Raw genomic sequence first — 27,896 nt, forward strand, 5'->3', positions numbered from 1 at the left:
ACTGTTGTCTCCATCTTTTCCTCGTGGTACCCTGTGGGGTTTTTGCTTTTTACCTTGCGTCGACTCTTTCTTCTGCATCATTTTGAGAGTTAATTATTCTGTAACAATAGTTTTTGTATACATAGTTATACTACTGAATAAATTATTGTTTTATTTCTGAGATATAATATTTTTTCTTATTTATATTTTTTAAATTGTACCAGGGTTGTCTGTATGGTATCTGTACTAAGGCTCGGAATCAAACTCGGTTTATTCGAATATTCAAATATTCGAATATTCAAATATCGAGTTTTTGCAAAAAAATTTATTCATTGTCACACGGCACGGCGTAGTTGTACTAGTGGTATTTGACTCTGGTTGTGTATAAAAGCGAACGATTAAGTACTGTATAAGGGTTAACTTTAAATTAATTGACTTAATTAACAGTATGTCTAGTAAAGTCAATATGAGTTCGAAAAGCAAAATTTGGCAATATTTTAATAGAACGGATGATCGCGTTGAATGCAAATTTTGTTTGTATAATGTCAAGAACAAGACAGGAACAAGCAATTTATGGAATCACTTAAGAAATAAGCATCATTTACAAATCATTGTGTAAGTATCTCTTGCTCGATTTGAGTGGTTTGCCACTAAAATGTATTAGTAATTAGTATTACTGTAATTAGTATATTAAAAAAGCTGGACGGAAGGCGACTGGAAAAAATCGATTCGCACCGCACTAAAAAGTTTCAATGTCTCTATTTTTTCTATAAGTTTACACAGAAGCTTGGAATTGATCGTATTTTTATTAATACACATTAGACAAAACAAAATAAACTTTGAAACTCCGATACTAATTGTAACTTGCGCTCTATTACCGTTTAAGTGTGAAATTTTGGTATTTCTTGAGAAAAATGCAAAAATTGCCATAAAAAATTTATAAACAAATTTCGACCTACACATACTTAACTGAAAATGTTTGAAATTAAGTCAGCTATCAACCCCTTAAAGGATTGCATCTAGCTTCCGGACACCCTGTATAATTCTCCCCATACTAAAATTCTGTATCTTTGAATTGACTGAGTTAATATATGATGTCACTTTTATCTAAAATTTATAAAATAGAAATTAAGTATGTATATGCGAATTAAAATTTCGTTAAGGTATATCCCAAGATATTTTGTATGAGAGGTTTCCTTTATTTAAATATATCTATTAATTACTCAAGTATTCAAATATTTGAATATTCAAATTCGAATATTTCTATGATTATTCGAATAGTGAATAATTCAAATATTCAAAAAAAAAACGAAGTGAGTATTCGAATACATAATTTTCCAGAATTCCGAGCCCTATTCTGTACCATGTGTTTACGGGTATAGATATCGGTCTGGTTCATACTCGAAGGATACTTCTATATTTGCCATAGTAAATACTATCAAAATAAAAATTATTGTTTAATTTAATATGCGGTAAATAAAACGTATTTGTTTTTAAATACATTATGTTCAATCCAAATCTCCACTATAGTAATAACATCAAAAACATTTTCACAAACAAACGTATAAAATGTTAACGAAAGTAACCTTTTAAAATTAACTGCGGAATTACATTTTCACAATCCATTTTCAGGTTTGGATGGTACCATTCCAGTATCAGAAGAGGAAGACCCGATCCCGCAGACGTACATCGTGGCGCAGAACCCGCAGGTGTTGGCGCACCTGATGCGCGAAAACGACCACCGTGGCGTCACTCCCGCAATGTACACAGTCCCCGCATCGGTATTTAATACAGTAGCTGTAGATTTCGACTCAGATAATAAAAAAGATAAGGCGGAAAAGGACGTCGACGATCTCGCCCCCGATCTCGACGGTCCGATACTTAAAACGCAACCGATTCCGATCGATAGTTTGAAAAAATTAGATCCGGAAGTGTCCGGGGAGAAGGAATCGTTCGATTCGTCGGACGCGAAGAGCGTTTCCAGTAATTATTCGAAAAATAACTCGTTGGAACGCGTTAATAAAAAAGAGTACGGTAATTACTCGAAAAGTGTCCCCTTGCTAGTTGGGGCATCTAGTTCATCCAACACTATTGACACGGTGTTGCCGAATTACCACGCGAACCCGATGATGTACGAAAATAAATTAAATTTCGTCGAGGAGTCTCTGTACGATTTCGGGGGGGAAAACGTGAAAAGTTGCGCCCACAAACAGCCACCGATGCTGATGAATAAATATCAAGTGGCGACGCCGCCTCAGCAGCAGGTTTGATGCTGCATGCGACACGGCATGTTCCGTTGTGGTTTTCTGTTTGCGCACGTTGTTTTTTTAAATACTTTGTCGTATTTTTTAGAAAATCATCGCTGTTGCCTTTTTTTTTAGTTCTGCACGTACATCGGAATGTTAGGCGCTTACCTTTAAGTGTTTTTTTTTTTAAGGCGCTGTAAATATGAAATTTGGCCATCAAAAAGCACATTCAATTATTTTTTTGACCTCAAATTGAAAATCAAATTCGACCGAAAATTCATGGAAATCTTTTCTTCCTTGCGATTTTTTTAAGCCATAAAGCCACTGACTTATAACCAAGTATAGATCAAACTACTCATTTGTAAATAGAACTTTAAGCCAATCAATCATTGAAATTTAGCAAGTTTGATTGCACCTGTAATGACAACATCGTACACATGGTTCAAATTTCTTGACCTTTATATTTCGTTTATAGACATAGGCGTAGGTGACTTTTGTATTTACTTTTTCCTAATCTATTTATTTTTGAAACTAAAAATTAGAAATTTTTACATTTTTAGTAAATCTAATTAGATCTGACTCAAGACCTCTGATCTCTTTATTTTATTTATTAAACTGTAGAATATACGTATATCATATGCGATTCTGTTTACAAAAGGGAGTAAATTTCGGCATTTAAAAAATTGGACACTGGATTTGCCTATCTAGTTTTTAAACTCGATTACTACACCTCAAATATTTGATGAAATTCTTCTGAAAAATCACTGTTTTTCGTCTTGATTATCCAATCTAATAACGCTGTTTTTATGCTAAATATTTATATATAAAATTAGATTAAATTTAAATTAACAGTGCTATTAAATTAAAGATTGAATATATATTTTCTGCAAAAATATTATTTTTCATCAACACAACCCTTACCCCCCCCACCCACCCCAAACATTTACCCAGTAAGAAATTCTTTTGAAAAATCACCGTTTTTCGTCCATCATATCCAATCTAATAGCACTGTTTTTGTATTCAATATTTATTAATATACGTATATTTAATTATATGAAATTTAAATAAACAAACTGTGATATTAGATTAGATATTAACGATGAAACCAGATGTTATTCGTGCGTCTTATTTTGGAAAACAATGATTTTTGAAAACAATTTTTTGTAGGGAGAAAAAGAAAAAGAGTAGGGTGAATGAAAAACGACTTTTTTGCAGAAAATAATTGCCTGAGAAAAAAATACTTTTTAAGAAAATTATAGGTGTTAAGAAAATCTATAGTTTTTGTATCTATACTTTTCTCATATAACCTTAAGGTTTTCGAATAAAACGTGAATTTTATTTTATTTCTCGAAAGCAAGGCGTATTGCCATGAAAATTGCAATAGTTGTGCCATTTTTTATCGCCAATAAGTGAAAATTCAGTTTTTCACAGAAAAAAAAAGTTGTAGACAACTTTTAATTATCTAGGTTCAACAACATAGTTTTTAAATTAAAACTATCGTATCCTCAACGTAATCATGAGGACATTTTATCCGATGTTTATAGTTGACCAAAAATGTACATCTAGTGTACACCAAAAATAAACCTTTATTTAACCATTATGTGTTGCTAGGGCTATTTTTATTTGTTAAAGTAAAGCTTGGATAATTCGGAAATCAATATTTATTAAATATGCATTTTAAATTAAGATATGAGATTAAGTTTCTGATAGAGATTGCAACCATTTTGATAGTCATCAGAGTTAAAATAGAAAATGTCTCAGATTAGAAGGGAATATTTATGAATTAAGGAAACAAAATTGGATATACAGTATTGGTCATAATAGTTGGAACTTTTGAAAATTTATTATATTTTGTGTGCCTTTTATTTAGCATTTTATTTTCTTTTATAAAGTAGTTGTACACGAAAAACTAGTGTTAATTAATTTAAATGTTGACAAAAATTCAGCACCAGTAGCAGTTCGGAATAAAAATTTAAAAAAAGCTGGACAAAATACTTGGAACTAAATGATTGTTATTCAAAAACGACATAAAACATAACTTATTGAAACCATAATATTAAAATTAATATTTGGTATGGTAACCCTTAGCATTAATTACTGCCTGCATTCTTCTGGGCATTGATTCAATCAAATTTTCAATCATTTGTCTGTCAATGTGAGTCCAGGCTTCAACAAGATTATGAAATAGTTCATCAGCATTTTTGATTGTTCCAGATGCCCGAATTTTGCGATCCAGATGTTCCCATATATTTTCAATCTGGGCCGGCCACTTTAAAACTGTGATCTTTTCTTGGTCCAACCATTCTTTTACCAATTTTGACGAATGTTTTTGGTTCATTATCATGCTGGAATACAAAATTTACTGGCATAGACTCAAATGTGTAAGGCTCCATTATATTTCGCAAAATATCCCGATACATAAATCGATCCATTTTCCCCACAATTTTATGTATTGGCCCAGTACCGTATTAAGAAAAGCATCCCCATACTATCACGTTACCACCTCCATGTTTAACCGTAGGTCGGATAAACTTTTTCTTGAGTCTTTCACCTCTCGGTCGTCTTACATGAAGTATTCCATCACTGGAAAACAGATTGAACTTAGATTCGTCACTGAATAGCACTTTTTTCCAATCTTGTACAGTCCAGTTAAGATGATCCATTGCAAATTGTAGGCGTAACTTCACATTTTTCTTCCACAGCAAAGGTTTTTTAGCAGGTCTGTAGCTGTTAAGTTCACCAGAACACAATCGCCTTCTTACCGTTCTTGCAGAGATATTGGAAGGCTCATCTTCATTTAATTTTTGTAAAATTTTAGAGGATGACAAAAATGGGCCATTCTGGGAAATATTTAAAATTCGCCTATCTACACGGGCAGTCGTGGCTTTAGGTCTTCCAGTGCTTTTACCTGGTACCACATTTCCAAATGTACGATATTTCTTAATTATCCGTGACACGGTGTTCTTAGGAACGTTTAGTCTTTGAGTAATATTACGCTGCCTAACACCCTGATTGTAAAAATCTAAAATTCGTTGGCGAATGTCGCTGGAATAGGCCTTGCCTTTTCCCATGGTAACACAAAATAAAATAAATAAAAAGAACCCACTGGTGTGTCAAAGACTGCCTGTAAAATACATCTTTTATAAAAAGTTCCAAGCATTTTGTCCAGCACAAAAATTTAAAGTATTTCTTATTGTCTGAAACAAGATAAGGTTGAAATTCTGGTATGCTTTTTTGTTTATATTGCTTGGATGTACAAAAATAAAATATAAATTTAAAACATTGGAAAAATTTTAAATTTTTAAAAGATCTAACTTTTATGGCCAATACTGTATATCTACGTTTTTTTAGTACAAATTATTAATAATAAATACTAACGCTATATATTTTTAACATTGATTATATATTTGACAGAACAATAAAGATTTAAATTAATCCATATAAAAACATTTTCAAAATACCCACAAATCTATTAGTAGAACAGCCAAGAAATACGGTGAATAAATAGATAAGAAACATAACAAAAGTAATATGTGGAAGGCGCAAAATACCCCAGTTTTTAATTAATTTTTTTAAGTTTTTTTTAGTAAGAAAACTAATTAACATTTTTTTGCATTCTTAAACATTTCTCTTTACATACAAATATAAAATACATCTCAGATGTCAAACAAATATTTGTGTTAATAGTAATTTATTTATTTCAATATACGATAAGTCAATTTACAAAAATAATACTAGAAGATCTATTCAGAACAAACAATCATTAACAAAGCTAAAAATGACAGAAAATTAAATGACTAACTATGACAGAATTCGACCAAAGGCAACAAACTTCCAAACTTCGTAACCAGATGATCATCACCAGAAATTGCATTATTTAATCCTACGAATAGTTTTACATTGATTCCTCAAAGTTGAAAAATTAACATAATCCATCAAATCCTCACTATTTTTGAACTTTGCGTGAGCAATCTTATTTTGAATAACAAGATTCTCTAATGTTCTACTAAACCAAAATTTAATAGTATATAACTAAAGAATTCTCATTCTAATGACAGGTTCAGCATTCTCCGAAATGTTGGCATTTTCTTTCAAATAACATGCGTTAGTATGTTTACCGCGTTCATTTTCCAGTATTAGAATATGCAAATATGGTTTTCGTTGATTCTATTCTTGGTTATAAGTCCTTTCATAGAGCAAAATAAACGTTCGTTGAAAATAATTGTTATTCGGAGCTCTCGTCCACGAACATCAAGTACAACAAAAACACCCTCAGCTTTTTTGAATTTAAAAATCTAGTGCCAACATTTCCATACTCTCTGTACCATCCTCGACTGAAATACGGAGAGGATTGAAAAGTTGGTTGTAACTTATGCAGATGATCTTATCCCGGTATATAATCCATTTATTTTAGCCGATTGTTTGTGTTTTTAGAATGAAATGCACCTTTTAATACGTTTTAAATTTACTTTTTAAAATTTCAACAAATATTTTTTCCAAGATAGTTTTTTTCTTAGTTGGCGTGCCAAATGTACGAAAAAAGTACCATGGACGTACCCCATATGGTTAACGAGAGGACGTTAGAAACACGGCTAAGGCAGCAACGGGCGGAATCTACCGAGGATTCGCGATGGCTGGCCGAATCTGAAATTAATTTGGTAATTACTTTTATTACTATCCCTTATAATAAGAACAGTATAGAACCTTATAGAACAGTAGCATAGTTATTTATGTAACAACTTTGCAAAATGATCCTTTTTGTATGCATAACTTGTCCCATAAGAATCTAATGGGACAAATCCTCTGAATAAAAAAAACGAATTTTACGACTACCGAGTTATTTTACGCACTAGTGTGACGAAACATATTACAGTCTAATATTACAGTAAAAGTCAACAAATTTGAGGTAATAATTAAAGAAATAAAAATATTCAATATATGTAATTTTACATTGCTTTACACTAACTTTACATTGTCATCTAAAGCAACACCTAAATATTTCACTTTTGTCTGTCATTTTATTTTTTGAGACATTCCATGTGTCTTTGTTCTGCCGGTAGTTTTTGTTTTATCAGTAGGGGTTTTCAGATTTATATATCAAAGATGTACAATTCTTGGAGAAAGAGCTAATTATGAATTTGGCTACTTTGATCTTTTGCCCTGGACTAGTTTAATGACCAGACAGATCTTTGGATTTAACACCTATGGATTTATTATCATGGGAGTTAAAAGGCAAAGATTAAATCAGTTAATGTGAAAAATGTCATAGAATATCCCTCTCCCTGCTAGTGCACGATACCCAAAAATGATCACTCCTGGTGGCCGCCATTTTTATAGTAGTTGTGTCCTTTTGATGTTGGTCACTCTGAACATTTTCAGTGTTCCTTGGAATATCGGTTTTAAATAGAACGCTCTGGTTTCTTGTGGGTCGTTGGTCTTGTTTTCGTTTGTTGATATTAGGTTATAAATTCCATTTTTGTGTTATAGGTACCTATTATTATTTATAATACCCCTAATTAACGCAAATGCTGTTGGTATATTTGAGCTCCTGCTCCTAAGCAATGATGAAAAAAATATATAAATACATACCTCCATTATATTAAGATCAAGTCCTGGATTTAAACTGCAATCAAGTGTATTGAATGCAATGAATTGAAACAATCAAATTTCATAAACCACGAAAAAATCAAACCAAAAAACATAATCTATAAACACAGGATTTCTGGATGTCGTAGATTAAACTCAGAATATAAATAGGTTTAATCCACGACATCCGTAGGAAAAACTGAAGGTACCGAATAAAATGATTGGTCGTTTCGGTTGACATTTGCAACCAACCTATATAAACCCTTGCTAATTACAAATCCTCATAAAATCATCTATATTTTGATGGTTGTAGCTATTAATTTGGAAACACTGCACATAAAAGAAAAGTAAAAGTCGTAATAGTAAAAATAGAACGAAATTAATAGTGCTTTTCACTGAAATTATTAAGTAAATACAAGGAAAAATTTAAATGAAGATCATTTTCATGGTATTAGGGTTTATAAGATTCAATATATTTAAGTTTAGATTTATAAGATTCAAGATCATCAGAATAATAAAACAAATATTTTAAAGTGCATGCATCTATCTTAATGGGGTTAGTTGAAACTTTGTCTCATTTTAGGTGAGGACTACTTTCTTTTATAAATTTTAACGAAATTCTTAAAGAAGTACAAGAAAAATCAGGGATCTAACGCAACTATCTTAAATTCTTAACTAAATGTAACTTTCTATTTTGTTTTTTTGTAAACATAACCTCTCAAAAACTTTAATTGTCTTGTTTCCCTACAATTGGCACAACTGAAATTTGTCAGAGTGACCAACATCGAAAGGACAATCACGAAAAATGGCGGCCCTCTAGTAGTGGTTATTTACTTTTCATTGAATTGGCAGTCCGCATACGTGTTCTAATGACTCTAATGTGCATCTTGTGACATATCGCACTCTAACACTGTTTTTAAACTCACCTTGTATAATGTTTCTAAATTGCAGGAAAAGAGATTAAGTAGAGCCTGTTCCGATTCAAATAGCACCGAGGCCCTGAACATCATGAATAAAACTACAACGGCACATGGTTCAGAGATCGATTCGTTATCGACCAGTCAAGAAACCCACTCGGACGCGATATCTAATTGTAGCGTGAGAAGTAACACGAACTCCCTCACTCGCAGTAAAAACTGTTCACCGGTGAACACCGGTGGCAGTTTAGAGCGACGTCTGCATTCCTCCGCGAGGGCGACAATGAACGGCGAAAACCACTTAGACCGCGAAAACGATAAAGTTTACAAATGTACCACCGAGGTGGTGAAAGCGATCATGTTACTCTCTCAGGGGGTGCAAAATTCGAGATCTGAACAGTATTTGGATTTGGTGAAGAATGTCGGGGCGGAGCTGAGGTTATTGTTGACGAGTGTCGATGAAATCGTGCCGGAATTTTCGTCGAGCATGATCAGGGAGGTGGAGATGGCGCACAAGGTCTTATCCAAGGATATGAGCGATTTGGTTAACGCTATGAGGCTGGCACAGCAATATAGTCGGACCACTTTGGATGCTGAGTATAGGAAGTAAGTTATTCGCTTGTTTTCTTTTTGCATAAGCATTTTTTAATGAGTTTTCAGATTTATGGGGTTTAAATTTAGCAGAGGTCATAGGAAAAATCAATTTTTTCATTTTAAAAGAATTTTAGGATCAAAGCAAGTTTTGATATCAAAGGGTGAACGTAAGAAATGCCTAAAATGTATTTTATTAATAACTAAAAAATATCTATAAAAAAATTAGTAACCAAATTTCAATTGTGACAGAAAAAAAGCTAAAATACCTAAACTTGCATTTTTTTAAATAATAATACGCTATTTGAAAAACAGCTTTATTTCATTTCTTGCTGTCTAGATTTATTGAGACTTGAAGGCTATAAAAACTTCTGTTTCTTGAGAGCACTTTGTACGACACTAGCAAATGCTTTGTACAAAAAATATATTTTTTATTACCATTTTGAAGTTATGTAAATTCTAAAAAACATAATAACGAAAATCCTGCTATATTTACTTTTGGTAACAATATTATATCTGATGAAAATGACGCAGCATAGTGTATATGATACAATGTTCTTGTATATTTTCACCTCAAAAATACAGTTAAGATACCTGATTTAAATGTTAAAATAGCTTATTTGCATCATTGTATGCATAAAAATAAATTAAAAATCTGGCCATTAATCCAACTTTTATGAAAATCGGTGGGAAATTGAGGGAATAATTCCTGTTTTTCTACTTGGGAGTCTTATTAATATTACGCATTTTTTCATATTTAATTTTTTACTCAGTAAATGATAATGAGTAAATGTAGTAAATATTACAAATTTAAAATTATTTTACCATATAACATTACTATTTATTGGTAACTATGACCCAAGCGAAAAAAACTTTGTTTTAACACAAGATAAACGAGTTTCCTATCGGTTTCCATTTGACTTTGGTGTTATTAAAGCCGGCGAATTTCCAAAAAAGGAAGTAAATTTATTAATAAATGGTAAACACAGTGCAGTGGAGGGAAGAGAAATAAAGACAGGTGATTTAATCGCTTTTCGACGGGCTCCAAAATCTACGATACAACAATTTTATGGAGAATTAATAATAAAATGTCCCATTTTAACCCATTAGCGCCGGAATTATTTTTTTTATGCTACTTTTTTATTTTTTTTTACCGTAATAAACGTTCATAAGTATTGTCGAAAAAGCAAAAATCATTTTGCTTATGCTTTTTTAAGATTACTAAAAATACGTTCAGGAAGCTGTAAAAATTTAGTTTTTTAATTTTAGCTACTTACATTTTGAGATATTAGTCGTTAGCATATGGCAACGTTAGGACTTTACACTACCTACAATTGAAACAATCTTTTTAATTAGAAAATATTAAAATTTTATTATAGAACGTTATACTAAGTAATATAAAATAAGTAAACAGGTTTAAGTTAACGGGAATGAGTAGGTGCAAAGCAAGAAATACATAGAGCTACATCACATTTTGAACACATGGTTCTTAATGTGGAGTTGCATGTTTTGAGTGCACATCATCTTCGTTTGTTTTGTGTTGTTTGTTGAACTAAATGGTCAAAACGATCAAACCGGATATTATCCGAAACTCGCGAATCTGAAGATTCCAATGCAGAAGCTCGTCGCTCAGATCCTTTCGGCAAAAGTTGAAATTTTTTCAAGTATACGGTCGCCACCTCTCTTTTACACTCTAACTATGAAACCTTGTTTTCGAGATCGATTGTATAGTTTCCAGGAGTTTTGAAGAGCAACATCGAAAATCGAGGTTAGCAAAGGCCAATACCATTTCTTACCTCGAATACCGATGCGATAGCAGCCAAGGTTCTGGTTCATCTGATCAGTTCCTCCCATGTGGGCATTATATTTCGCAATAACTTTTGGTCGTGTAACCATTATATTTTTCTTTTGTTGTTGTGAGTACCTTTTAACTTGTACAATTTCTTGAGCTCCATGCGAAGTAGACACCATAGTTACCACTGAATTATCCATCCATCTCACATACAAATGGCCATCGGATTTCTCCATGGCTGTTTCGAAATATCCACGGTCTTTTTTGACAAACATTTTTTTATTCGTGAGGGGGCATTGTTTGGGCATTCGGTTTTCACGAATTGTTCCAGTTGCAGAATAACCACGAAATTGCAAATATGAGTAAAGCGCTGGGTTTGAAAACAAATTATCCATATAAAGTTCATATCGCAAATTCTTTTTTTCTGGCGGCAATTCATCTAACATTACTACCAAAGGGCTTGCAGCTTTGCCAAACAATAAATCGTAGTCCGCATTAGATTTGGGACTTTTACCTTGATAAACATCAAAATTTACCAAATAGCCGTCTGCTTGTACTGCACTGAATTCGTCCGGGCTAGCAACTGGGCTCTTGCCGGTTTCCTGACTTGGTTTGTTGTTGATGTCTTTTTTGGCGCCTATCTTTTCTTTTCTGGGTCGCATCGAGGTGCTCTAGCTTTTGATGGCTCGGAAAGCGGGGACGGACTGACTAGGATGAGGAAGCGTAGGTTATATTTATACACTGGGTGGGCGGCTGGGATTGGTTGGATACGTTGGTTTAGGACACGCCCACCCAGGTTGTAGGTTTTGGACCGGTGTTGTGCTTTATTTATTTATGTGTTGTTTTTTATATATGTTTTTTTTTTTATATTTTATGGAGAAGTAAAAGTTAGATTATGAAAGTAATAATTTTAATGCTGGATTTGACGTTATTTTATTAAGTTTAGAGATTAGATTATTTATTTTAAGATTAATTTCGTCCTCCGGCAAGGATAAAAGAGAAATAAGAGTGTTTTGTTGTGCTGAAATTTCAATCTGTTTGGCCCCCAGGTCGGGTTTTTTTGCTGTTTCTGACCTCCCGGACACTGGGCCCGGTGTGGGCGCTCTTTTCAATGCTTCAGCGAAGTTTTTCTTGCTGTTTATGTAATTAGGATTTTTGGGGCAGCGCCAATAGCTAGCCGGATGGTCGCCGCCGCAATTGCAACACTGGGCCGGTGCTGCACGTTCTTTTTTGCATTCTGTATATAAATGATTGCCTTTGCACTTGTGACATCTCGGCCCCGCGTTGCAATTGCTTGCGGCGTGACCAAATTCTTGACAGCGATGGCACTGCCCCACCTGTCTTATATTATTGACTTTGAAAGTTCTTAGGTGCTCCACACGGACCCTTATGTTCAGGAGGTTATCGATTTTGTAAATTTCTTCCTGATCTTTACTGATTAAGAACCGGATGAGATCTGTTTTCCTTTTTCGGCCTGGGCCGGTGTTAAACCAGCCCATTTCTTCAGGTTCAAATCCCATCCGGTTTAGTGCCTCTTCTATTTCTCTTAGGTCGAAATTCCTGTCAAATCCTCTCAGGATCAGGTTCAACTTCCTGTCCTCCTCCAGGAAGAAGGAGTGGAACTCCATCTCCCTTTCCCTGAGGAGAGCAGTCAGTTTTTTGTGATCCTGAGCCGTCTTAGGAAAGAGTGCCAAACCTAGCCTCTCTTTTTGTACCTTTAATAAATTTATTTTATTTTCCATGATTAATTGGTACTTTTTTGCCCAGTTGGTTGTGTCTCTGATGACTACTTTAGGGATTTTTGAGCTGCTAGGTTTAGCACTAGTCCCCCTTCCTGCAATTGAAAGATTATTCAAAGGCATGTATAGAGGATTCTTTTCAGGTTTCTCGCCCCGCTTTCCCAGATTTACATCCGCCGTGTCATCCGGGAGTGCTGAGGGACCAGGTTCATCGTCTGAGTCTGTGTCTGATTCTGATTCTTCTTGTGACATCTCCTCCTCTTGCGGGGAGGAGACGCGTGTATCTTTTTTGAATCTTTTACTAGGGTTTTCATCCTCAGTTTTGTTGTCGATTTGCTGGTCCCTCAACACTCCCAGCTGCTCGGCAAAGTTTTTATTTTCCTCTTCCAATTCCTCGTTTATTTTGAGAATTTTATCCATATTATCATTCATTAGTTGCAGTTGGGAATTGAAGACACGGTTTTGTTCTTTTAGAATTTCTATTTCTTCTTCAGTGCTTTTGAGCTTTATTTTAAGTTGTAAGTTTTCTGCTTCGTATTTTTTTAAGTCTTCAATTACCAACCGCAACGCCCTGTTCTCCGACTGGAGGCCATCACAGATTGTTTTATAATTTTCTGGGTTTTGGTGTTTTTCTGTTTCTGTATTTTGATCGGGATTGTGGGATGGTGATAGGGTTTTGGAGTATCTTCTTTCCAGAAGGGGTTTTTGGGAGGGGTAAGGACTGCCTGCTAGAGACTTACCCCGCTCTAGGTTTTCTTGTTTTCCTCTTTTCTCCGTTTGTTCGGTGTTTGAGGGCTCATTTTGGGTGGGTTGACGTCTCTGTCTTCGGTGGTTTAGCCCCCCACTGACTATGGGGGGCGAGTTGACGCTGTTATCCGCCGTTTTGGAGGGGTTTTTTCTTCTTTTTATTGCTCAGTTGCTTCTAAATCTTCGTTGACTGCTGCTGCAACTGCAACTGCCAACTGCCAACTGCAGAATCAACTGCAACTAAATAGCCGTCTGTAGTATTTAGGCTCCAAATTTTATACCCAAATCTAATGGGTTTTCCACGAATAAATTGCTTGCAGCTATGTCGCCCGAAATATCGAACCATATTCTAGTTTTGTATTATCAGAGCAATGAAGAAACCGAGTGATCTATAAAAATCGATCACGGCGCATTGGTTGAGACACAGCTAAATTTTTAAGATCTTCGCCACTGCTCCAATATTGCCTTTTAGATGGCGAATTATTATAGCCGTTTACAAATAATATTGCTATGAAGCAACGAATTTCATCTGGTGTAATATTAGGGTCTGGACAGTTCAAAAATAATGCATACGTGCGAGTTTCCGCCACCAAATGTTTTATAAATTCATCATCTATAAACTCTTCGAAAATTTGAATTACGGACATTTCCTCAAATCTGGTGGCGGAAAATATTTTGGCGGTACAACTGCATAGTCTGCTCCTTTTTCCCACTGAGGTATAAATGATTTAGACTGGTTTCGCCTATCTTTTAGCCAAGTTGTGCAAATATTCTTGGTAATGTTAAAGCACCACCGAGGAACCTTCATACCGACAGAGGAACTGAATGTTACGGTAAATCCTATTTAAGAGGTAAACATGATTTGTTTAAGTCCTACATTTATAACGCTAGTTGCAGCAAACCTCCAGAAATAGTGTCTGCACTTGTTTAATTAAAAGGTGAAAATGTTTCAACTAATGGTTCTTGGATACCCCTATTATATAAACGCATTCATAATGGATCAGTCCAAGTGTTCTTTAAATGGATTCCAACGATTACTAATACATCGTATTTTCATTATAAGCTAAAACTACGTTTCGGCAATGGTACCCTACTGGAGACTAAGGAATGGACAACTATTTTTCATGGAGAATTGAATCAAGAAAATGTAGGTACATCAGTTATACGTCAAAATACTATTACTTATTTGGAGACAAATAGTTTAGGTTCACCAGGCATTAATATTTACATATTATACATAACACAGATCTTTATTATAATAATTGTACTAAGTTCCAGTATCTTATTATTTGAAATGTTGTGTAATTTAAGTAAACAATAAGAACAACAAAAACAATGTGTAAGTCGGTTAATTTCATAAGTAATTGAATAAAATATTATTTTAATCAAACAACTTGTTTTTTATTTTTTACCCTGTAATATTCAGTTTTTCAACCCTATAATATTCAGTTTTTCAAAAGTGTATTTTTTTTATAAATACACTTTTTGTTCTAAATTAAAAGCCCTGTCAAGAAATCCAACTTTCATGAAAATCGTTGGGAAATTGAGGGAATTATGCCTATTTTTTTACTTGGCAGTCTTATTTATATTACAATTTTTTTTATATTTAATTTCTTACTCTAAAAATATTAAGTTTTTCAAATTTTTTATAAATACACTTTTTGTTATAAATTAAAAACCCTGTCAAGAAATCCAACTTTTATAAAAATCGGTGGGAAATTGAGGGAATTAATCCTGTTTTTCTACTTGGGAGTCTTATTAATCTTACACATTTTTTCATATTTATACATTGTACATTATACATTGGCTTTAAGTACAAAATTGACTTCAACTAAGTCGAATTGTCTTTTTTCTGCTTCCATGCTGGTGGGTTTGATTGCCTGAGTTGAACTCGAGATTTATATAACAAAAGTGCAGCTCTCACCGATAAACCGCTTCAAATAATTGTAGAATCATATGAACTAGTAGGAATTAAAGATACAAAAATCTAGGTCTTATTCTAGTAATTTTTTAAATAAAAAATATGTATATGTATTTACCCAACGATTTTTCAGAGGGATGCTAAGTACGGCCCACATCCTCGCAATGGACTCGAAAAACCTCCTGGACGTGATTGATAACCTCCGAATGCAACACGGTCAGGCACCGCCAAACGTACCGATCCAAAATCCCGATTTATTAAACGATAAACCGACAGTATTATCAGCAAATAGTTCTGCAGTAGAAGAGGGCAATTGCTACGAAAACACTTGTTAAAAACGTCGTAGTGGATGGAGGGTTATGATTTTTCGTGTGATATTACTAGTTTTTAGATACCAAATATTAATTAAGCTGACAAAGACATGTGGTACTCGCTAATGCTTTATAGGATAAAGCGCTTATTATGATAGAGAAGTTAAAACATTTTTAGATCTGATTGAGTTCGAGGCATTTATTTTTTATAGTTGAAACCGAAACTTTCCGTTTTGTCTAAATATTCTACACTTGTTGGGTTGTACCCATTATATGATCAAGGTCATTGAATTATATATTTTATTTCACTGAAATTTGTAAATGTATTTTTAAAAATTGAGAGGGCCATCATTCGGCAGGAGTTTGAATCAGAGAATCTGTGCGTAACACATATTAACATGGTTTTCCTTATACATTCTCTATATATTATTCTTGCTTGTAACTATAACGCAATACGTTTAATTATGAACTATCTTTATTTTTAAACAAGTTCCACTAATACTTAATAGGTGTTAGTTGGTAGGATTATTACGTTTTAAAGAAATATTTTAAAATCAAACGTACAGCGTTATAGTTACATACAGGAATAATATATGACTGATTGAAAATTATTCGATAAAGGGGGAATTGAAGATATGAACTAATATATGCCATCTAAGCTTGGCTGCTGGCTTGAATAGCGTTTTCAGAGGTGCAGATTTTTTTAATACAGTTTCTCATATCAGATATCCCAAATCGCTCTTACTCGATTATGGGACTTTTAGATTATACCTTGATAATAAATTAATTTTTTGTGTTTCTTATAGTATGAATCTAAACACTAAAGTTTCTGGGTTTCCAAAATTAAAAACTTACATATGCATTTAATTAGGTTATTTTTTATTATAGTTCTAATGTGTTTTCATATGCTCATAAAGATTTTTCCCTTAATTCACTTGTTATAATAAATTCACCTAAGAGACACTTTAATATCCTTTAAATATATTAGATCTAAAATGTTTTAATTTAGTCATACATGTATATTTCTGTTTTATTGTGTTAAATCAGGGTGCTTTTTATACATTTTTTAGTATATTATTGTGTAAAACTAATTTTGGATAATACTAAATATTTCAACATAAAATGTTGTGAAATTTAATCGAGGCAATCTGGGTTTGGTTATTTGAGATTAACGTTTTTTTTTGTTCTTACAAATTTGATTAAATCAAAAATTGTAATCGCAATATAGCCGCTTTAAGAAGCAGTTTAATATATGTGCGTTTGACGTAAAAAAATCCTTAATAATTATCCGATAATACATATGTTCTACTCGTACTTGAAATTTAATTACTTTAAAAAAGACTTTATTTAAGTAAATTATAGTTTTTATTTACTAATATGCAGTTTTATTTCTATTCCATTTGTATTTTGATTATTCTAGGTATATAAACCCTTCGTGAGTTTTAGTTGCATCTGCGGGACTCGTCTCCACCTATTTCCTGTCCAACAAAAGATCCTTCCAGTCCTGATTCTAATGTCCTGTCCAATACTGTTCCTCCGCCTGAGCCACTGGGTTTTTGTTCCATATCCTCTTAATAAGACGTTCATTTGGCGATCTGTAGACACGTATAGGCTCGGGACCCTTTGTGCTTTTATTTTGTTTACTAAACTCGGTCTTAAGGTCCTCATTTGTTCTTTTTCGATGTGGACCTTTCATCTACTGTAATTCCAAAGATTTTCCGTAACATTGGCTTGATTTCCTAATGAATATAATATTGAAATAACGGTACTTTAGAATTACTTGAAATCAGTACTGGAGATTTACCTGGATCTGACAACACCGTCGCTGAAATGCTGAATAGGCTGGAGCGAAATTTTTTTTTTCATAATTCCCTAAAGCCTATGTGTAGAAAAGTTGTCTTAAGACGTTAGTTCAAACTAATGAAGAAGGAATTTCGTCCAAGAAAACGAAGATTGAGGAGCATATAGTCCTAGTTTCAGAAACAGGATCCAAATACATTGGTCATTTGACACCTGCATCTGGCAATTCGCAAAGTATAAAGAGAAGCATTCTAGAATTTTTGGAGCATAATTTTGACGTTTCTAATTTGTGGGCTATAGGTTGTGATGGTACAGCTGTAAATACTGGTAATAAGAATGGAATTATTAGACAGCTTGAGCTCTCTCTGAATCGATCCCTAGAATGGTTTGTTTGCCTATTGCACGCAAACGAACTACCTTTAAGACATTTGCTGCAACATTTGGACGGAAAAACCACTGGCTCAAAAGGATTTCGTGGCGAGATAGGAAAGCAATTAGAAAAATGTGAAACCTTACAACCTACAAATTTTAAAAGGATACAAATTACTTTGCCTGAAATTAGTGCTAATCAACTTAGCACCGACCAACAATACCTATATGAAATTTGTAATGCCATTTCAAAAGGTAACATCTCTTTGAACTTGTCGAAAAGGAATCCAGGTAAAATGGCTCATTCCAGATGGCTTACGACCACAAACCGGATTTTACGATTATATGTCTCCACAGAGAAACCATCACAAAATCTAAGTATTCTAACAGAATATGTCATGAAAGTGTATGCGACCACATGGTTTGCAATCAAAATCCAACCATCATGTCGTCATGGGAGCAAGCATCTATTTGGTATGATTGAAAAATCAAGATTTTTACCAGAAGATTTAATAAAAATCATAGACCCAGTAATTCAAAGGAACGGCTATTTTGGTCATCCCGAAAATCTCTTACTGGCTATGTTGGCTGATGATGGCGCAAAACAGTGAGAGTATTAGGTCTCAGAAGATTATTGAAGTGTAGGAAAACAGCAAACCAACAGGAATAATTGTAAGAAATAGAACTTTTTACTCTTGAAAATGATATTTGATAGCATTTTTTTACGTTAAGGTTCATATGATTTGCTTGACACCAGCCATAAAAATTATCAATGTCTTCCTGAAGAAGCTTAACATCAGTCATTGTTCTAATAGGCCGAAATATCTTTACATCATCTGCAAACAGTAGTACCGAGCTATTTTTTATATTTTGAGGTAAATCTAATAGGAACAAATTGAACAGAAGGGGACCGCAGTGTGACCCTTGAGGTACCCCTGATGAAACAATTATAGGTGTAGACACCGAACTACCATATTTGACTCTCTGCATTCTATCAGTTAGAAAACTATTTAACCAATCAGCTACCCTACCGCTAATTCCCAAGGCCCTTAACTTTGCAACCAAGAAATTATGGTCCACTCTATCAAAGGCCTTGGAAAAGTCAGTATAAACAGAGTCGACTTGACACCCTTGCTCCATATTGCTTAAAATAAAATTTATGTACATTAAAAGGTTTGTATTGGTAGATCTATTTTTTATTAAACCATGTTGCTCACTATTAAGTATACCACGACAATCACTGTACAGTTTTTTAGCAACAAGGGAGTCAAACAGTTTAGGTATTTTACTCTGAATGCAGACTCCCCTATAATTATCAACAGCCGATCTATTCCCTGATTTAAATATGGGTCTTATATTGCTCACCTTCCAGAAATCTGGAAAAATTCCTGATTCCATTGATTTGTTAAAAATCATTGCTAGAGGAATAGCCAAAGTGTAAACACATTTCTTTAAAAAGCAACATGGTATTCCATCTGGCCCAATACTTAGTTTAAATGGCATTGAATTTATTCCATCTATTATATCAATTAAACTAAAATGATAATAATTTACATTTATACAATTTTGAAAAACATAATTATTGGTATGATCTTTTACCGGCATTTTATATACACTAGAAAAAAAGTCAGAAAATAGATTTACAAGTTCCTGATTATTATGACTATTAATGCCATTAAATTCAACTGTTTGAGGCAACATAAAATGCTTTCATTTTTCATTAATGAATGACCAAAAAGATTGAGGATTATCATTAATATTGTGCTCTATATTATTTATAAAAGCATCATAGTAATTTTTTGTAAGTTCTTTGCACTTTCTTCTAAGTGTTACAAATGTTTCATAATCATGAATTTTACCTGACTCCATGTACAATTTATGGGTTTTCTTTTTTTCTATGACCATTCTACGTAGTTCAGCGCTAAACCACTTTGGAAAGGATGAGGTTTTAAATTTTTTAAAAGGTACAAAATGCTGAATATCCTGAAATAAAATGTCGTAAAATAATTCGCCAATTGTGCTCTTTTGTGTTTTTTTGTCTATTGAACCATTTCTGTGTAGGCATTATGTGTTATCCTACTAACTTTGTGTTTTTTTGATTTTTCGCAATTTCCAGGAATTATCTCCTCCCCTTTTTTATTTAGGCAATAACTAAATGGATAACTGGAATTTTCATCATTTGGCATTTAAAGTAAAATTTAAAACAAAGTAAGTTGGAGTGTTTTGTTTTCTTCAAAGAAATCTAATTCCCCATATGCTATTGCTAAGTTTGTAGACTCCTTTCTTTGTAGGTATCCTGCTGCGTTGCTTAAATTCTTCTTCATTTTTCTCAAGACCTTCGTTTCATAGACTCACGACCTTTATAGCTCGATTATCCTTCTTTGATCCTATCTTAGATGTTTTGCTTTCATTTTCTTTGATAGTCATATTCGCCTTTATTCAAAGTTGTAATAATAAAGCATATTTTGACTTAACTGCGGCGTGCAGAGCAGTACTGTACCGCCCTTTGTTGTACACATGTTGGTTCTTATGGAGTGGAATTGCCGTCAGGTTTTTTATTTGCCTATAATAAAATAAACCTACACTAGTACGTCACAGTCAAAAAACAAAAATACGTCTGCGTAAAAATGCGCAGCTTGCGCCCCAGCCTAAGTACTTCTTCTGGTTTTTTTCTCTACGTAAGCCTGTCATTTGTGTCATTGCACGTTTGACATTGATGACATTAGGGACTACGCGTAAAGTAAAAAACAATTTGGTCGATCTGGGCTAATCGAAGACGACTAGATTTTCTAAGCATCCAAGAAAAGTGGGCAATAAATTACTCGTGATTAAATAGAAATGGCTTCGCTGGGAAGACTGGTGGTCTCGTCGGGCCGTAAATACGTTCTTTCGTCGAGCATCCGATGTGCCGGAACCAAAGGTAATCGCCCCACACATAATTTTTCCTTTTAATTTCCATTACGTAACTCACGAATTTGTTTTTCGAAATGGCCAAGTTCATCTTTGAGTGGGTCTACTTTTGATGCACCCTGTATTAAAATCAAATTTATTACCTTAAGTTCCCCTTTGGATTTTACACGCCCTTCTTATCTTTTATAGTTAGGAAATATTAGGTTATGGAATGGGATGGGAATCAAGTAGGCAGGGTTACCTACCACCAATCCTACCATAGCTAGCCTAGAATGCTAGAAGAGGGCTTTGAAATATTGCAATATGCAAGTGAGGCGTCCGGTTTCAAAAGTCTCTAGATCCAAGATAAGCAGTTTTACAGAAAATGTAAAAAACCTGTAGTATCAAAACTATTTAAAATACATTTATAACATTTATTATATGTAAAAATAGGACCCTTCTAATAAGGTTTTTTGACAAAAAACATATTTTTAGGTGTAACTAGAGAAACAATTTGATAAAAAAGTTTGGATGTAATGAGTTTTGACAAACAGTGGATTTAAAGAGTTATGAAATAATGCAAAATATTTTGAAAGTGTAACCTACAAAGTTATATTTTCATTAATGTACAAAATAAAATTAAATTCTACGCCCATTGTCTTCTTCAATATTATAGATGACATCTTCAGTATTCGCATTGTCTTCCTGTTCTATCGCACTATTATTGTCAATAATATTCTTATAGAAAGTCAAATCTTCGTTTGGTGTATATCTCCAGTCCAATCCAAAATGTTTTTTCAAAAGAGCATCAACATCTTTAATTTTAGCTTCTTTAATAGAATGAACTTTTGGCAACGGCTCAGGCTTTATTAAAGTAAGGCTTTTCCCTTTTTTTAGCACTGATTTATAGGTACCAAGATCCAATCTAAAGTTTACTTCTCCTTTAATAACAATACTTTTACCTGTTTGTTGGTTTTGTTTCTTTATAGATATTCTCTTTGCAGTTGAAAATTGGAAATGCCATTGATTAGGTGGCTTAATACAGACCTCAATTGCTCTTTTCCAGTCAAAGATATCAAAATCTTTTTATATAATATTTCTCAATATTCTCATGGATGAAGGATAACTTCCTTCTTTTTAACTTTTTTTTCAGCTCTTCCAAAGACTCTATCAGGTGGCAAAAACAAATGTCCTACAATGGGAAATATTACATGAATCTCTTGAACTGAAGTTTCTGTAAAGTAAAGCCAATGCATAAGCATGCCAATCATGATGGAGTTTTTATTTTACCCAGGACAACCATTGCAAAATAGCTTAATCCACTTAGTTTCTGCCAGATTAAGTGTGGACAATTTGTGATTAACTATTGAAACTATTTCATTAGATCCCTTTCCTCCTATGTTCTTGGTCCAAGTGTAAGAAGTTACAGTATCTTTTGTGTGTTGCCTTAGAATGACCTTCACATATGGTAAAGTTATACCAATAAAATTGTCTTGAATAATAGGCTGACTGGTCTGGAACGCGCGGCAGCAGCAAGTTTTTTTAAAAATTAAAACTAAGTTTAATAGTATTATCTTCTGGCTGTTTAAGAAGCTCATAAAATGCTTTGGCCTTAAGTTTGTGAACTCGTGATTTGCACATTAATTCTGCCTTGGTTTCAGGATTCGAAGCAGCTGTAATTTGACATTTTAAGCTAATGCATTCAGAACATGCATCTGTAGCTGGGGTTTGAAAGCTTATATTAAAATCTTTTGTAAAAATGTCCCTGAAGTAATTATATTTCACTATTAGATCTTTATTTTCACTACAGTATATTTTCCAAAGTTTCCTAATACTCAGATCACATGCCATATATTGACGTTCGGACTTATTTCTCATGTAATGAGACTCTACACAGTTTAATCTTTTAATAAAATTTGTGACCCATTGCTTTTTTTGAACATAATGCCTGCTTTTTCGGTCGCCACCCCGATTTTCTTTGGGAGGACAACCATCTGACAAGAATTTTTTGCTCAAATTCTGAACTCTAAATCTTGAGGTTCCAAGAATTGATAAAAATGCATTGCTGCAAACCGACAGCGTTCCTTTTTCTGTTTTAATAAAATAAGATAAAGAAATTGAATTGCTGCGTGTACCTTTAACTGGACGGCGTCTCTTCGGAATATTTTGGGAAGTATGCTTCAGAATAAAATTGTCCTGTTCAATCTTTGTTTTATTTTGATAAAAGCATGCATGAAATTTCCTAATTTCCTGCATAGTCAAATCAGCACAAGCAAAGGTCTTCTTGTGGCTGCATTTTGGTAGACTTGGAAGCGATTTGGGTCTGTATCTACAAAAAACGTACTTTTATGTACCTAACTAATTACATAAATACATAAGTACTGACCTTGAACTTTTTGCTTGTGTAGATTTCCATTTTGAGGGATCTGCTTTTTTTTTCTACCTTTACCAAACCATAATAGAATAATTCTCCATAAGGCTTTACTCACAGTAAATTAATAATTGTTATAAGTTGTGTTATTAAAAAAAACGTGGAAAATAACAAAACGAAAATGAAATCGTTATTGTATTGCAGTCGGATGTTTACTAAACGCGGGCAAACAAAATCAAAACAACTTGCAGAATTAAGACAGTTTTGAAACCGTACGACAATAATATAATATTTTATTATGGGATGTAAGCAGTTTTGATAACAGAATAAATGAAAGGACCTAAAGAGTTTTGAAATAGTATCTACAAAGGAGTGAGAGAGTTCTGCTACGGTGGCTGGAATATTACATATAATTTTTATTGGATTGAAGAAGTTTTAGTGCAGATATTATTTAGAGAAAGATAAAAAAGCAATTATAGATGGCAGCAGGGCCCTTACCTCATTTTTTGTATAAAATGGATTTAGAGAGTTTAGAAACCGGACGCCTCAAGTTTATTATACACTGTTATTTCAAAATACAGTAGTTTTAGTCATGATAAAGCTAGGTTTAATACTTATGTACAATCAGGTGGTAAATTAGATGGGGTCCTGGTGATAGTCCTACCATAAACAACAATTTACAAAAATAACAATATTTGTAAGCAGAAGTTCATTCTTCAAGTGGAGTGGCTATAATATAGCAAGTTAGGAAGAGCAGGAAGATTTTGCTCCACAAACAAAAATGCCAATTTTTTTGTAGAGAGTTATGCATTTCAATGAGTTCACTCATCATCATCAGACACTACATAGCTGTGATGTTTGCATGAAAAACAATGATTAATTATTATTGCTTTTCATGTAATTTTGCAAGTCCACAAATGTAATTACTAAAGCTCTGTTGTATTCAATTGTTTTTTCTATAAGGGTGTGCAGGTGGCCATTTTTTCTAAATCCACAACAAAAGCCTGCCAATTTTACAGGTTAATAAAAATCTATCCAGATTTATTTTCCAGTTGGGTGGATATAATTTGAGTAAACAAATTGTAAAGGTGACACATGACTCTAGTACTGCTCTATCTCCTTTTTTGTGAAACAGGATCACAATGAAATTAGGCCAATTTTTGGGGACTTTACTATTTAATAGACAGAGATCAAAAAGCTCTTTTATTTTTAGCAATAGATGATTAATCATTATTTTTCATGTAAATGAGGAGTGAACTCATTGAAAATGCATAACTGTTAACAAAAAGATTGGTATTTTCATTTGTAGAGAAAAGTCTTCCCACTGTTCCTAACCCACTATAAAATAACAATAATTTAGTAGTTTCTTATACCAAAGCTGCAATTAAATAAGTTGTGATATTATATCTCAGCACCTTTTAAACTCTCAAAGGATTTTCATAGTGTCCCTTTGCCCTTTCTTCCACCAATTCCCATGCATTTGCTACGTTATATTGACTTCTGTTATAAAGATTGCATGTTAAGAGATGCCTATCAAATACAATTCCCAAGAACTTGGCAGTCTTGTTGTATGAGGGTGTAAGGCAAAGTGTTTTATAGCTGGCATTAAGCAAGTCGTTAATAAAAAATAAAAATAAAATGGACCCAAGAACACTTCCATGTAGAACCCCAGTGACAACACTTGCACAATCAAATATGGTTACCTAACCACTAACCATCAATCTAATAGCCTGGGTTTTACCTGTCAAATATGATTTGTGCTATTTCTGAGCTGGACCTTAATTAAAACCAAAGACCTTATTTAGTAGTAAAGCATCATTAATGCTTTAGTAAAATCAAACAGGATACCAACAGATTTTAACTTTAATTCAAAATTATTCGAAATACTTGTATAAAGAGATATTATAGCATCTCATACAGAGTCCAGCTCAGAATCCAAAATGATGACATGTCAGTATACCAAAAGAATCTAAAAATGCAATGAGTCTTTCTTTAAAATAATTCTTCGAAGATCTTTAAAAATACTGACAGGAGAGCAATAGGCCTATAGTAACTCACTTCTGCTGTCTCCCCCTTTTTATGATAGAGGTATGATAACAGCTGCTTTTAGCTCTTTAGGACTAAAATATCCAAGCTGAAATGATAAATGCAGAAGATAGGTAAGTGGAGAGGTTATATGATCAGCACATGCTAGCAATGAGTAACAAGGTATCTTGTCTACAACAGATGACTTTTTCCTAGAGGAAGATTTTATAATCTTAGGTATTTCACCTCCAGTAAAAGGAATAAAAAAAATACCTTGGAATAAACTGTTGAAATGCATGTGTTTGTATGGGCACCTGAAAATTATCTGTGATCCTTTACACTGGCTCTATAAAAAAATAATTAAAAGTATTAGCAATATTGAGGTAACCAAGTAACCATCTTTCCATTATCAGTAGCCAAATTAGGAACATACTTTGTTCCTCAACTTGAGAAGTTGATGATGGAGTTAATAATTTCCCATAAGGCTCTAGTGATAGTATTACAGTGTTACAAATCTGTTGTAGGCAAATGGTGTGCTGCAAACAGACTTGTGTTAATGCAAAAAATCGTTCGTTTTTGGTTTTAAGTATGACGTGAGGAATCTTATGTTTGATAAGCAGACACCACTACAGAATAAAGAGAGTTGCAGGTTCTTGGGTATCACCATCAATGGTCAACTGAAATTTAAGGATCATATTCTGAACCTCGCATACAAGTTGTCTTCTGGCTGCTTTGCTCTCAGGGTTGTGAAACATGAGCTTGGGAAAGATGTTGTCTGTTTGGTGTTCTTTGTCATACTCAATACTCAATAATTTATTCATGCTATCACATATACAGTTTACATATGTCAAAAAAGATAAATTAAAAAGACATTACTTAAAAGGGTTTGTTGAAACAATTACAAACAATTCTTTTCAAGTAGGATACATACTAAAACAAAAGGACTAAAAATAATGGCATCACTTACAACATGTTAAAATCTGAATTAAGATACTCACCAAAAAAATAGAATACATTATTAGATAATGCTTCACCTTTTGCTTAAAATCTTTAATTGGTAAAACCTTAGTCATATTTGGTAATACATTAAAAAACTTAATAGCCCAGTACCCTTGATTATCCTGACACCCCCCAGACGCCAATAGGCAGGTACCAAATTGTTCCTTGCTCGAGTGTTGTACTCATGGACATCCCTGTGAGCTTGAACTCACACTACTTAATATACAGCAGACACTGTATAGCACATACAAACAAGCCAGAGTCAAGAGACCAAGACTAACATAAACATTTTTGCAATCATCTCTGTAACCTAAACCAGATATCAGTCTTACCACCTTTCTTTGTAAGCCAAAAACCTTGCTTACCTTTGCTACATGGCCCTGGGCAAGAATTGCATATGAAAGACGAGAATGAAAAATGGCAAAGTATGCTGTTCTTAACATATCAGCAGAGATACAATTGCAGATGTTTCTGAGCATATACAGGCCTCTGTTGAGTTTCCCCACAAGACCTATTATATGCTTACGCCATTGCAGCTTTGGGTAAAAAATTATTTCAAGAAAACTCACCTCTGATGCATTTTCTACATTTGATAGATCTTTTATAGAGAATGTCACCTGATGTGTGTTATCACTATTTAAAAGCAGTCTGTTTGCGCAAAACCAGTTTTCATAGAATTTTCATTCTTGATAGAATCGCACATCAGATCTGGCGTTTGGCCGGCAAGGGTCTATTAAATATAATATTTTTATTACAAAAGAAGGCATTTAGGCATCTCTGTTCCTCTGACCTAAGGGCTTCATGTAGACTTCTATTTATTTCAAAAACAGTCCTGACACTCTGTTCATTATTTATCGTGGAAATATTGGCGCGGATTCACAAGTGTGTTAGGTCTCCAAAAATCCCACATGTTGAATGACTTTTCCCTCCCCATATCCACTACTGCTCTTATAAGGCATTCATTGATTTATCTGAGCTGGAAAATCTATAACCATGTTCCTCTCTCTATAAGAAATATTCTTGACCGAAAATCATTTAAAAGAAAACTAAAAAAAGATTGCTGCCTAAGGCTCAGACACTCTTCAATAATGTAATATATTGAAGAGTGTCTGAATGACAATATGTGACCTGGTTCATTGCTAAATAAATTAAGTATTAGTTATGTTATTTAGGTATGCTCTGTTCCATGATTCTGAAAAAAAAATTATGGTCTTAAAATATAATTTAATTTCAGTAACAATGGGCGACCCGCTAGAACACGCCACCGGTCTCGAAAAACGTGAACTGCTCGCCAAACTGGCCGGTAACGACGATCCGTATGACATGCGCGCGATCAAACGTGGACCGGCCACCAAAGCCCAACCCTGTAAAATTCCGTCGGCATTCGATGCGAGAATCATCGGGTGCATCTGCGAAGAGGACGCCACCAGCGTTAACTGGATGTGGTTACACAAGGGCGAGCCGAAGAGATGCGAATGCGGACATTGGTTCACCTTGGTGCACAAAGATCCCTTATAATCACTTCCCATTTCACTAATTTAGATATTTGTTGTATAGTATTAAGAAATATACCTAATACTGATTGATTATGGTCAAACGTCTTTTAAAAGCTAT

The 27,896-nt window shown here is 33.7% G+C and overlaps 3 protein-coding genes across 5 annotated transcripts in view; all 3 read left to right on the plus strand.

Moving 5' to 3' along the window:
• Positions 1 to 15,864, plus strand: part of LOC126744781 (focal adhesion kinase 1) — a 40,900-nt gene extending 25,036 nt beyond the window's left edge. For 2 of the 3 annotated variants that reach the window (XM_050452332.1, XM_050452331.1), the window contains exons 11-14: positions 1,612 to 2,243; positions 6,743 to 6,883; positions 8,763 to 9,334; positions 15,652 to 15,864. In XM_050452332.1, coding sequence (XP_050308289.1) covers positions 1,612 to 2,243; positions 6,743 to 6,883; positions 8,763 to 9,334; positions 15,652 to 15,853 — 1,547 coding nt within the window. In that variant the 3' untranslated portion in view covers positions 15,854 to 15,864. The remainder of the gene's footprint in view (positions 1 to 1,611; positions 2,244 to 6,742; positions 6,884 to 8,762; positions 9,335 to 15,651) is intronic. The other variant, XM_050452333.1, reaches the window with a different exon arrangement.
• LOC126744793 (kynurenine/alpha-aminoadipate aminotransferase, mitochondrial-like) overlaps positions 1 to 27,896 on the plus strand; it is a 411,884-nt gene that overhangs the window by 348,310 nt on the left and 35,678 nt on the right. The window lies entirely within an intron of this gene.
• LOC126744807 (cytochrome c oxidase subunit 5B, mitochondrial-like) lies at positions 20,724 to 27,868 on the plus strand. Its single transcript, XM_050452369.1, has 2 exons — positions 20,724 to 20,918; positions 27,517 to 27,868. The coding sequence occupies exons 1-2, from the start codon at positions 20,837 to 20,839 to the stop codon at positions 27,798 to 27,800; spliced, it is 366 nt and encodes a 121-aa protein (XP_050308326.1). The 5' UTR covers positions 20,724 to 20,836; the 3' UTR covers positions 27,801 to 27,868.

This window comes from Anthonomus grandis, chromosome 14 (assembly GCF_022605725.1).
Source record: "Anthonomus grandis grandis chromosome 14, icAntGran1.3, whole genome shotgun sequence".
NCBI lineage: Eukaryota > Metazoa > Arthropoda > Insecta > Coleoptera > Curculionidae > Anthonomus > Anthonomus grandis.